Source organism: Myotis davidii, unplaced genomic scaffold (genome assembly GCF_000327345.1).
Source record: "Myotis davidii unplaced genomic scaffold, ASM32734v1 scaffold404, whole genome shotgun sequence".
Classification (NCBI taxonomy): Eukaryota; Metazoa; Chordata; class Mammalia; order Chiroptera; family Vespertilionidae; genus Myotis; species Myotis davidii.
This window is the reverse complement of record NW_006295824.1, coordinates 3,679,743-3,693,456: the sequence shown is the minus strand read 5'-3', so window position 1 is coordinate 3,693,456 and position 13,714 is coordinate 3,679,743. Positions and strand designations below refer to the sequence as shown.

The window sequence follows — 13,714 nt, the reverse complement described above, 5'->3', positions numbered from 1 at the left end:
GCGTTCCACTCTTCAGGTTAAACAGGCAAACATATACACAATACCTAATATATAAGATTTTATTATTTACGCTGTGCATCTTTGAATGGCTGACCCAAAGCAATGGAAGTTAGAGCACAACCATGTTAGGCTTTGAGCCACCTTCACCATTAGGAGCAGGGCTGTGAACCAGAAGTATGCAATTGCAAGAAAACTCCATTCACTCAGCTCCTAATGAGAAGTGAGGCATTAGCCTCTATTCTTTTTTCAGCGAAGTGGTGAGAAGGGAACCCTCATCCTAGCAGTTCAGTTCTAAGGCTCCTTCCCAGGAATTGACAATTAGCCACAGGGAAAGAGATTAAAAATGTAGGTTTCCTTGGAGCAGAAACTCTTATGGGGATTGTTCATTGGTTAAAGCCCTGTGGGAAGGAAAGGACAGTGTGAAGGAAAGGGTGACAGAAATGAATAAGCTGTGACTTTAGAACAATGGTCTTTTACTCCCTGGTCCCCAACCCCCTACTTAATCTCAAAGAAAATGCTTGGGAAAGGACAATGACTCCCTCAGGTCAATGGGATCAGGCTTGTGTGTTCAATTACTTCTCACACCTAAAGCAAGAAATGTCCTAATTCCCAAGAACCCAATCAATCCTTTCTCTGGCGGGAAATTTTCCTGAAGTATGCTCAGTATTTAGGTAGGTGATTCACACTTTTTGGTCAGAAACTCATTTATTAAAAACCAAGCGTTCTCCTATTAGTACATGTTATTCCTTGACATTGCATTCTTCCTCCCTCTTGGCCTCAGCTGCAAGAGACAGTCTAGAAACTTCAGCCAGGTCCCCAGGAGCCCAGACTGATCTCCAGTTGGTGGCTGTGAACTTGCACAGAGACTTCCTTTAAGAAGTGTGGTCTTCAAATCCACAGTCCACAGATTAAACTGACATTTAATGATAAACAACTGCTATATTGTTTATTTGAGCCAGTTCCACGAAACAAAATAAAACTCCCTTATAAATGGAATATACACTTAAGGGAAAATCCTTTTTACATTTGTCCCTATAATATTTTATACTCATTCAATTACAAAATGCCAAGAGGACTTTTAAAAGGCTTTAATGTTTGTCCTTTGTCTTCTAAGTCAGAGAGTGAAAAAAAATGAATTCATTACTGCTTTGAATCCTTAAGGCTAGGATTTCACTCTTTTGCCTCAGAAGAGAAAATGAGGCCTTTAAATGACCCAAATATGAACAACTCACATTCAAGGTGCTGGCTCCATAGGCTGTATTTATATTTTATGACATTTGACCCAACTTTAAAGCCTACCTCCTTCTCTCTCCTTCTCATCCTCTTCTTCTTTCAGCAGCTTGCCAACGGAATTATACCACTTGAACTGTGGATCAGGGATGCCATTAACACTACAATTAATCAAGGCACTATTCCCTTCCTTGACTATGATATGGTCAGTTCTGGCAATGATTACGGGCATAAAGCCCAAGACCATGTCAGTGCCATTTAAAGTGCTGTTAGTCATACTCTTTGCAGTCGCTAGAGTGGATACTAGGATTAAAAAGGGCACAGAAGGTAGAAAGCACACAGGCAGATGGCTCTTCAATCGATCCATCTTCTTTGTTTGCTCTGTAAGGCAACAGAGATGGTTTGCCAATGGAATCTTCTATCAGACAGCACGCTGTTCAGAGCAGGCCATGGGACAAACCTGACTTGGATCCATAAAGCTGGTTCTTGATTAAGAACCTGTTAAAACAAACAAACCACACACATAAATATTAGCATTCATACTTTAGTATATGTGCTGCCGAAGCGAGCACAACATTCATACTTTAAAAGTATTATTTATAAAATGTTAGAAACCCAGCTAAAATACCTACAAAATGTTTAAACAATACACAAATTCAGATGTTCCAAATGTTGTTACATTTTTACAGGAATCATAACAAATAATTATTTTTTTTTACTACTGAAATATGTAGCCATTAATAGGAACAAACATATATATTTCTTATAAATGTATCACATTACTTCAGAAAGTTCAAAAACTGATTCAGGCTTCTTTCGTTTATTTAGCATGACAAGGTCTCTTTCTACCCCATCACCTGTCTTCATTGTGGATGACCTGACTGTTCACCTTGGTGGTTCCTTAACCAGTTTTCTTCCAGTGAACACAGCCCTGCCAGCATGGGGAAGGGCTCCACCAGAATCAGTCTGGCATTCTCCTAAGTTCCCATTATGGCTTCCGGGATACTCCTTCTCTTTCATGCAATTGCCCATCTTCCTTTGAGCTTTGTGGCATTCGACTCTGTTTCATATTTTTGTTATCTAGTGACTCATGAACACTCACTGAATTCCCTAGTTTCTTCATCTGCCTCCCAGAGGCTGGTGAACATCAGTATGTATGTTGTGACATGGTGGGTGGCAGTACTTCCATGATCAAAGATCTAACTTTCACCTACATCTCTATCCTCCGTTTGACCCACTAATCATACAGCCACACTCTAGAACTTTCATCTGTCCAAATTCTAAATTCTGAAGTTCCAAGTAATTCTGAAGTTTTAAATAACTATCTTGAACTGCACCCTACCATTCCTCCAGATCTCTTATTCCTCTTACTGGACTTTCTAGGCCTTCTATTTTCTCTCAGTCTCTATCTTCTTTCCTCCCCCTTTCATGTTCCAATTCTGTCTCAGTCTAGACCCAATCATGTAGACCACAATCCCAAACCTTTGTTCTCTGTTGCCATGATTCTGCCAGCATATACTGGAGAGAATCATACAACCACATTATTGCCAAATTAAGGAACTATTTCCAGCCCCAGCCAGGTCTCTGGTGATTTCTGGCATTCTGGTTATCAGGGCTTCGTAGGTTCAGTAGCTGCTTTTCACAATGCTATGGACATCTTCAGCTTTCAAATCAAGCATCTTAGCCCAGTGTTATTCCTACTGTTCTCCAAAGGCACCTTTCTCATACTAAGAATTGTAGGCATGAATTCCCACTTTCTTTCCCCCCAAAATCCTGCATTTTGCCCTAAATTCCTCCCCTGCCAATTACTTTAAATACCCAATTCTGTATTTTGCCTGCACTTTATTGAAACAGCTCTTGCTGAAGTCACCAGTCACTCCTCATTGCCAAGTTTTCAGTCTTTCTCTTGCCAAATCTCTGTGGTGATCACCACTATTAACTCTTTTTTATTCAAACTCTCTCTATGACTGCTGCACTCTACTCCCCCTGCCTGCTCTCACTATTCTGTACCTCTTCTTCCTCATCCTTGAAAATTAGTTAACCCCCAATGTTTCATCACTGGCTCTCTTTTCATTTTACCCACATCTATTCCTAAGGTTCCATTCTCATGTCTTTATTATCACCTCCAACCTAACAGCTCTCAAATTCATGCTCTCAGACCTGACTTTTTTCTAGGTTTCAGACTGGTGTTACTAACTGTCCATAGGACATCCCTGCCAGAATGTTCTGAAGCTAACTCAAAATTAACATTCCCAAACAAACTCAACTGCTGAACATGTTACATTGCCTGCTTCCTTATTTCAGCTTAGGCGGCACCATCCACACATGCATGCACGGGTATTAGTCCTGAATTCAACTGTTGCCCTCAATACCCTCAGAACGTCAGTATTTACATGCTGTTGATTCCACCCCTTAACTGTTGCTTGGATTGTTCCATCCTTTCAGTCTCCTCTGAGAGAGCCTCAGTTCAGGCCTCCCTATCTTCTTACCAGAAATGGTGTGGTAGCCTTCCACAGGATCTGCCTTCCGTCTCTCCTCAGCTCCCAATCCAATCCTATACCCATTCTACAGCACAAATTATATGGTGCCATTTCTTTACTTAGCAACCTTCAATGTCTCTGCACTGTCTGCATTATAGAACCTGAATTCCTTACCCTTTTTATTCACTCAAAAAATAATTATTGAACACCCGCTATTAGGCCGACACTATTTTAGTCCTATAAATAGGAGAGTAGAGAAGACAAACCTTTCCTATTATGTGGAGATTATATTCTCGTGTGTGGGGGGGAAGCAAACAATAAATAAATGCCATGTGAATATAATTTCAACTAATGATGCATGCTTTGAAAAACACAACATGATGCACTTGAGTGATGAGTTAGGCAATTCAGGAGAGCTGTACTGAGGAGGTAGCCCCCGAGCTGGGGTGCTTTAGGAATCAGCCACATCTAGACCTGGGAGAAGAGCATTCCAGGAAGAAGGAACATAAAAAGCAAACAAGTGACAAGATGGGTCATGGAAGCAGACAAGCTCAGTCCACCTAGGGCTTTGCAGGACAGAGTGAAGAGTTTGGATTTTATCTGACATTCACTGGGATCTTCCAATGAATATGACTCCAAAGAATGTGATTTATTTTTGAAAATCAACTTTACTGTGGTTTAACTTACAAACAATGAGTATATACCCATTTTGGGTATGCATTTTAATGGGTTTTGACAAGTTTATACACCAATGTAACTACTATAATAAGATGGAGGATGTTTCAGTAACTACCCAAAATTATCCTGTATCCCTTCCCAGTTGTAGTTTTTACACTGATCCATTGTAATTATTATTATTATTTTAATATATTTTTTATTGATTTCAAAGAGAGGAAGGGAGAGGGAACTAGAAATGTCAATGAGAGAGAACCATTGATTGGCTGCTTCCTTCATGCTCCTTACTGGGGATCAAGCCCACAACTGGGGCATGTGCCCTGACTGTGAATCGAACTGTGACCTCCTGGGTTCATGGGTTGATGCTCAACTTGAGCCACACCAGTAGTCTGGCCACAGCCAGACTATTCCAGTTATTTTTGTGTATGGTATGAGGTATGGATTGAGGTTCATTTCCCTCTCCCTCTCTCAAATGGACATCCAGTTGTTTCAGCTCTGTTTGTAAAAAGACTATCTTTCCTTTTCTTTTTCTTTTTTGGTTAATCCTCACCCAAGGATATTTTCCCATTGGTTTTTAGAGCAAGTGGAAGACAGAGGAAAAGATAGAGAGAAATATCGATGTGAGAGAAACACATGGATTGGTTGCCTCCTGCACCTGCACGCGCCCTAACCAGGGCCTGGGTGGGGGAGGAGCCTGCAACTGAGGTATGTGCCCTGGACCAGAATCGAACCAGGACCCTTCCGTCTGCAGGACAACGCTCTATCCACTGAGCCAAACCGGCTAGGGCAAAAAGGCTATCCTTTCTACAATGGATTATTTTGCCTTCTTGTAAAAAAAGAAAAGAGTCTATAAATTCTTTATTCTGTTCCACTAATATTTGTTTATCCTTATGCCAATACCGCACTGAACCATACTATCTGCCTCATTTTTTTTTTTTTTTTTTTTTTTTTTTTTTTTTTTTTTGGTATCTGCAGTGTCTGAAGTTGTCCTTGACATTTTTCAGTGCTCAGTGAATTGCTGAATGAATGAATCTCTCTCCAAAGGCAGAAATTATTGTTCCAATCCTGTAGACAATAAAAGTGAAGAGGTGCTAGGGGTGAGGGTGATAAATTAGCTTCAGACCATAGATTAGTTCATTGAGAAAGAGGAGTTTTCTTAGCGCTCTAGACGTCCACACTCCCGCCTAGACTAGGGTGCCTTCCTGCCCCAGGAAGACCAGCACATTACTCCACCCACAGGAATCGTGTGGCTGAGGGAGATAGCACAGGCTCCAGGCATGCCAGAGCCCCTGCTATGACTGTGTAAATGTTTTCCTTTACTTGGCCAAATGCGGGGTTTCCTTTGAACAGGGAGTTTGTAAATGTGAACTATTCAATACAGAATGGTTGTGAAGAGCATGGCCTCAGGTTTTAGATAGACTGGGCCAGGATCCTGGATCTAGCCACCTTTATCGGCTGTGTTTTTCTGGCCAAGTCCTTACCAAGTCCAGGGCAATTATAATGATCCAGGGCTAAATATCCACAAAGCATTTACATATTGCTCGGCTTGATAAACAGGAATTATCAACATTAATGTACCAAGCATGCTTTATTGAAATCATGCTTCTCAAGTTGATTTTTATTTTATCTTTCAAACTGTATCACTTAAAAGACAGACCTTATTTTTGGTTTTGTTTAAGACATTATTGATTGTCATTCGACCACCAGAAAGAATTATAAGCGATTTTCAGCACTGGGTCCTTGTGCAGGACTCAAGTGTGAAAATGTATGAGTTGCCCCGTTGGGCAGACGCTGCAGTGAGCATATTATGGGCACTGTAGCTGGGGTCACTCATCTGGGACTCCCCGATGTGTAGGTCAGAGCAGATCCCCAACTAAATGCCTTGGGAGGGAATGAGAGACAGGACAAAGTGGAGGATAGGTTCTAATAAATGTGCAGTAAGTATACTGCAGCATTTTCCCCACCCCCACAATTAAAAAGAAAGCACCGCATGGAAAGATCAAACTGATTAAAATGCATAACTCAAGAGCGGATTTCAAACAAAGGCCAACCACCTTGGGTGATACTTTCAAACACATTGTGCTAGCAAGAAGAAAGAGAAGGGGATACTGCTTGCTGTTCTAGTTTATTTTAATAATGTCGGTAGGAGCTTTGGGCTAGAAACAAAGGAACCCTTTCTGAAGCGCATCATCTAGTTCCCTCAGAGACCTTGAGATGTACAGAGAAAGATTGTCACTCGAATGCAAGAATTTCTGTTGGCAAACTTATTCCTCCCTCCCCCAATTCTCTCTCTTCCTTTTTCATTTTGAAAAGTTACTAAGATACAGAAAACATAATGTGTAATTTATAGGTTGTTTGTATCAAAGCATGTTTATCCTAAACCTCTCTGTGAACATTTATTTTTGAAAATCAAGCATTAAATTAACACTAATACATTAATCATTTTTGGTAAGACACTACTATACCACACACCCTTCAGTTCATATGTATATTTTAAAGTATTTATTATGTGCTGGGCACATGGCCAGGGGTTTGGGGGTGGGTGGGTTGGGAGTCCTACAAAGCTCAATCAGACATAAGCTATGACCATAACCCAGCATCCATTCCCAGCTCCACCTTCCCCTTCTCACGAATACCACAACTCAGAGGTCTAGGATTTCCATGGCACTTGCAGCTTATACCAAACTTCAGACACTCTCCCCTGGCACGGGAGCTTGCCCTTGTCTCAATTTTGTCTTGAGGAAACATCTTCAATGACGAGAACAGCTCCTCAATTTAGAATTTCCCCAATACTGGGAGGCCACAGGAATGCTTGTACACTTGCCTAAAGAAGCCACACTTATGTGAAATCTGATGGCAATTGTTTATGACATCATGTCACTTTGGACACGGGGGAAATAGCCTACAAATAAATGTACTTTGTTCAGCTTGTCAGATTTTACAGACTGAATTATGAAAAGTTCAGTTAATCACACTATACAGCATTGTGAAAGACATGTCAGCCACCAAGGAATCAACCTCGAGGACTATAATCCAGCAGCTCGAAATGCAGTCCTTCAAAATACCAAGAACAAAGGCCACCAATTCCAAAACCAGGGTTTCACAGAAGCAACAATGGATAAATTGTTAAGCTTTGTGTGTTAGGGAAAACTTTCACAGAATATTTCTATAATTAAAAGAGAAAATATGTAGCAAACATCAAATGTCCTTTCTTTTCCTTACCTCCCAACAAATGAATTTTATCTAAAAATGTTTAACAACATGCTTTGTTGGATCTTATTTTTGTTTGTTTCTTTACCAGTAATAAAACACTGACTATGTATTTCTGGAGTTGGGAGGAAAAGGGCTCCTTGTTTAAGGGTATTTTGAACTAAATGAATATACATTATTGTTTTTTTCTTGGCAGTGCCCATGCTGGCATTTCCCCATCAACTATGATGAATAATTTTATAGTTACACAACTGGATTTTCTCACAACATCTACGGAGACTTTCCACTCTTCTCACTTGTGCATAAATGATGCCACAACCACAAGGCTGCCTTTTAGTTTAAGACATTCTCACAGGGTTTCTACTCCTGAAGCAAGAAGGGGAAATTCCAACTTCATGTGAAATGGAGAGAGGCACTGAAATACTCATTATGTCATAAATGCTAACTTCTCAAAATTGGTAGCCACCTTAATTATGGATATATTTCTCCAACTTCCTTTCCCACATATCATAATTAATGAAAACTATACACATTAGTCTTTTTAAAAAAATAATTTTCTTTTGCAACAACAAAGTTCTCACCAGCCCATTATTTCTCCCCTAACTTCTTTCAAGATCAACATATGCTGAGTTTTAAAGTGATGTCTGAATATGGACTATGGGAACCCCAAATCAAAGGTCAAGAAATTTATAGGAGAAGAATGTTCCTGTAGCAATTACTGCCATCTAGAATCAAATCATTTAAGTGCTAAATCAGCTAAGTTTTAGCTCAGTGTCCAAAGTCATATTACAGAAAGAGATTCATACTGTCCATTTTCTTTTCTATCCATGTTCAAGAATCTATTTGTGTAGAAATTCTTTTTCTTTTTTAAATCCTCACCCAAGGATATTTTTCCATTGATTTTTAGGAAGAGTGGGAGGGAGGGAGAGAGGAAGGAGGGAGGAAGAGAGAGAAAGAGAAAGAGCATCAATGTGAGAAAGACACATTGACTGGTTGCCGCCCACACATGCCTGAAGGGGACCCTGCGGATCAAACCCTTGACCCAGGTACATGCCCTTGATTGGGAATGGAACCCATGACCCTTTGGCATGCAGGCTGACACTAACCACTTAGACACACCGGCCAGGGTTGTGTAGAGATTCTTGATACTTCTAATCACACAAAGGTAATTCCTGACCTAGATGGCAAATGTGATCATTACACAAAAGTATGGAAGAGCATCATTTTTACTTTTAGAAGCATCCAGACAGATAAGTTCAATCCAAATCAACACATATTTTTAAAAACTATATTTTAATTGATTTCATAGAAGAAGGGAGAGGGAGAGATAGAAATATCAGTGATGGGAGAGAATCATCGATGGGCTGCCTCCTGCACTCCCCCCACTGGGGATCAAGTCCACAATCCCGGCATGTGCCCTGACTGGGAATCGAACCATGACCTCCTGGTTCATAGGTTGACACTCAACCACTGAACCATGCTGGCCGGGCCAAATCAATACAAATTAACTAAGAAATTTCCCTGTGTCAGGCACAATGCCAGGGGTAAGGAAAACAAAGGTAAGACATAGTCCTATACTTATCATCCAAGAATCTGAGAGGCGGGGAGAGAAAAGTAAAATAACAATCCTAACACAGTGTGATGACTGCCCCATCAAGGAGATGCCAAGGACCCATCATTGTATAGATAAGAAGACCCAAGTGGCCTGGGGTCCAGGAAGAACTTCCTAGAAGACGTGACCACTTAGTTTAATTTTCAAGGATTTCACGAAGTACAACACGGAAGGGAAGCTGACTCACAAAGAGGAAAAGCATATTCCAAGAAATGGTGATTAGCAAGAATCTGGCATAATTGGGGAAATGTATATAATTAGGCACTGCGTGTAGTGTGCAGAAGAAGGGAGAGGAAGCGACCGGAAACGAGGCTGGTCCAGATAAGGAAGGAATGGTATGAAATACCAAGGATGGGGAGTACCCACAGGTCTTGAAAGGGGGCGATGACATGGCCAGTTTTGTTTTTAGAAAGATCACCTTGTTCATAGTGTGGCTGGTGAGGTTGAGATGGCTAGGAGCCTACAACCGTATCCAGGAAGGAAAGGGAAAGCAGCGGGGCCTGAACTAAAAGCAGTGGGGACGGAAGACGTAGGCAGATCCTGAAGAGGAATAGGAATTAGAATATACAAGACTTAATGACTAGCTGAGCAGGTGACGGTAACAGACTTCCCGAGTGGCGGGGCCTATGGCTATGCAGACAGCTCTCTGCAGAAAGGAGTGCCTCCTGTGTCCAGAACTGATGCCTGCCACTGTAAGTGGAATGCACATAAGTACACGAATGAGTAATTTCACCTAACAACTCCCTTGGGCAGCACTGCGCAGGCGCTGCTGCACGTGGAGGAGGGCCTGCCAGCTGCCGGTGGCCAAGCAGACCCTGTTGGCTCCTGCCTGGTCCACTCGCCTCTCTCCAGAACCCCTGACTGATGGACGGAATCGTGATGACCAGCAGCAGCAGCGCCTCTTACATCTATGAACTGTCACCAATGGAGAGCTACGTGGCAGGCAGCGTATCATGGGAGGAACTAGGACCTGTCTTAGGAAAATAGTCACTCCCTAGGAGGAATAAGAGACCAAGAGAAGGTGACCTCATAGCATTCTTCGTACACCCTTTCCTTTAACTGTGTGGTACTAGGATGATTTCGATAGTTAACGGGGAGAACGGAATATATACCCTGTCTTGCTGGACTGTTGTGAATGACCACCAGAGGAGCTCTTTAAGCTCACTGAATAATTTAGAAAGAGCTAGAACAAAAGATCTCATTCTATTCTATCAATATCCAGTAATGGCAAACCTATGACGTGTGTCAGAGGTGACACGCAAACTCATTTTTTTGGTTGATTTTTTTTGTTAAATGGCATTTAAATATATAAAATAAATATCAAAAATGTAAGTCTGTGTTTTACTATGGTTGCAAATATCAAAAAATTTCTATATGTGACACGGCACCAGAGTTAAGTTAGGGTTTTTAACAATGCTGACATGCCGAGCTCAAAAGGTTCGCCATCACAGGACTACACTAATGTTAAAGCATGTGCAGAATTTTATGCTGCTATTTTTGATACACAAAAGGCACATACTTTTCAAAAAACTGATCAGTTTTAAGACACTGGTTTTCAAACCTAAAAATGAACTATTGGCTCAGATACCATCTTTCTGGTACTTAATTTTTGATGCTGCAAAATATTAAGAAACCATTTCTGGATCTTCATCATATTTTTCCCTCATGTGGTATGTTTTTCTGATTAAAAGTAAGAATGATATAAAATAAAGCTCTCAGAAATAAAATGATTATAAAAAGAGAAGAGGAAAGAAGATATTAAAGGCTTTCCTCTACAAATAAAATGATTATCATTAAGCCAGATAAAATAGGTCTCCCATAGATATTTGTTTACAAAACTAGAATTTGAGGCATGAAAAAAAACTCAGATTTTTTTCATAGGTTTTTCTTTATACAATATTAGAGAGGCCCAGCTCTGGCCGGTGTGCCAAAGTGGTTAGAGTGTCGCCCCAAGCACCGAAGGCTCTCAAGTTCAATTACCTAGGTTGCAGGTTTGATCCTCAGCCCCAGACAGGGCATGTGTAAGAGGCAACCAATCAGTGTGCCTCTCTCACAGATGATTCCTTCTCCCTCACCCCCACTCCCTCCCACTCTCTAAGATCAATGGAAAAATATATCCTCCAGTGGGATTAACAAAAATAAAAAAGAAAGGGAGGCCCAGAGAACGTAAGCAATGACCAAGAGTCCCAGGATAGAACCAGGATACAAAGTTCCTGCCCAGGCAGGGTCTGATATTACATTAAAATCTCTTGCTACATAGGCAATGTTTACGTGGCTCTAACAGTTGAGATATGCAATGAGGGCTATTCTAATCAGGTATATCTTTTAGAAGAGTTTATTGATGTTTTAGTGTGTATTTATTTCTTCGAATTCTCATTCTAAATGAGTTGCCTGAAATAGTTTTGGGCCCAATTAATGTAAATCCTTAATTGATCAGAGAGATGTTTCCTCAGAAGTCTGATGGTCCAGGAAATAAACCTGGGAACGGAATACAAATGGGATAGACGCACTGGCGGATGGTGCCTTTATGCTGCCCAAGCCAATCCCCCAAACATAACCACGTAGATGAAAGGGCTGGCAATGCTGTCTTAACATTTTTTTTTCATCTCTATCGCCATCATTACCAGATTCTCTAGTCCACCCAAAGCTGGTTCAGAAGCCTCTCTAGCTGTTTCTGTCCTGCTTGGCCAGTCTGTTCCACTACATAGTTTTTCAGCATCTCCCCAGCATCTTAAAAAAGAAAGTGTCCCCACCCCAAAGAAAAGAGTGTCTTTTCAAAATGTTCTCCCTCCTCATTTATTAGAGTACTAGAGGCCCAGTGCACGAAATTCATGCAAGAGTAGGCCTTCCTTCCCCTGGCTGCCAGCACCAGCTTTCCTCTGGCACCCAGAACCCTGGCTTCCCTCCGGCTTCCAGCAGGCACTCAGGGCCCAGGCTTCCCTTGCAGCCCCGGCTTCATCTGGAAGGACATCTGGTCTAATTAGCATATTATACTTTTATTATTATAGATGTATATAGGGAGATTAAAATGTTCATTTATAGTCCAATTTCTATTACCTGCTAACCTATAGCACTACTTTGGCCAATTTTCAATTCTTGCTTTAATTTCATCGCAGGCCCATTTCCCAAGATCTTGATGTATCTAATACATAAGCACCTAAATCCAGAGTGAAGCCACGCAGGAGCTGAGGGATCCCTGGAAGCCTGCACATCTCAATGAGTCAGAACTCACCTCTGGCTGGGAAGATGGCCAGAGCATCCTATGCATCAGGGAGCTATTTTATTAAAGTGCTGGCCCCTTGCTGCCTGCCTGCAAGTCCAGGTAGGCCAGCACTCTGCCTGGATGGAGGAGGCAACCCCATGCCCCCCCACATCCCCCTGCCCCCAACCTGGGCAGCCTGCAGAATACACAGGTCTATAACTCAGAGAGCAATATTCTTACTATGCGTTCCTAAATATGATTCATGGCCTGATACAAGTGTGAGTTTACATTTTTTGCAGATTCTGGCACACTTTGCAACCTCGTAAGCCTTGATAGTGAAAGTGCCTTTCTCAAACCCTCCTCCCCTCCCCCCAATTTGATTATACACAAATGGCTTCCCATCAGCCAAACACAGAGCACTTGTCTGGACCCGGTGGGGCTTGACAGGGACCTCAGCCTGCACCCTCTGCCCTGGCACCAAGCCGGGGGACCTGAGGGTGTACTGGGGGACCTGAGGCTGTGGCCCCCTGCCTGGCACCAGGCCAGGGACCTGAGGCTGTACCCCCTGCCCAGCGGGGCTTGACAGGGTACCTGAGGCTGCGCCCCCCCATACAGCGGGGCTTGATGGAGGTGGGACCAGCCAGGTCTGGATCTCGCCCAATGGGGATGGGGCTGGCTGGGGCTGGGTCTTGCACAATTGCGGGGTGCACACGGGTGGGCAGGGACTTGACTCTGGGTCCCGCAGCATGTCCCAGACTCAGACAGGAGGAAGATTTTCATATACTAATTTTCTTTCATCTCTGACACTTCTATTATAGAGAAAGGGCAAATAGCAATATTAAAGTATTTCCTCTAATTAATTTCCTTTTACTGTGCACGAATTTCATGCACTGGGCCACTAGTAGTATTAATAAGTGCCTAACCAAGACAGTAGCAATAGGTATACAGCCAATGTTCCAAGTGACAGCTGCAAATCTCCCTGTGGCCTAGGAGCTGAGATCAGAATTAGGGTGGAATTAAGTTCCTGAGATATAACATGGGCTGGGCTCTAAGCTTAAGATCAAGAACAGAAATTTGGAGGTGAGGTGTGAAGAGAGGACCAGTTTAGCCTTTTAGGATTAAGACCTACTATCTCCTTTCCTCAGTTTTGCCACTTACTAGTAAATGGCCCCTGGCAGTTAGCTGATCCTCAGAGCCACAGACCCTTCTCTTTCTTAGGTCCCTTCCAAATCTACCATTCTGTGACCACAGCCAGGGGTGTGACTGCAGCGCGCGAGAAAAAGAAATGGCGAGGTGAGGAGAGGA

General features: G+C 42.2%; 1 protein-coding gene across 1 annotated transcript in view; it reads right to left on the bottom strand.

The window, feature by feature from the left end:
- Window positions 1-13,637, bottom strand: part of MFAP3L (microfibrillar associated protein 3 like) — a 27,265-nt gene extending 13,628 nt beyond the window's left edge. Inside the window, exons 1-2 of the mRNA XM_006770740.2 lie at window positions 13,568-13,637; window positions 1,300-1,728 (exon numbers count right to left, since the gene is read on the bottom strand). Coding sequence (XP_006770803.1) covers window positions 1,300-1,597 — 298 coding nt within the window. The 5' untranslated portion in view covers window positions 1,598-1,728; window positions 13,568-13,637. The remainder of the gene's footprint in view (window positions 1-1,299; window positions 1,729-13,567) is intronic.
- Between the last annotated feature and the right edge of the window lie 77 nt (window positions 13,638-13,714).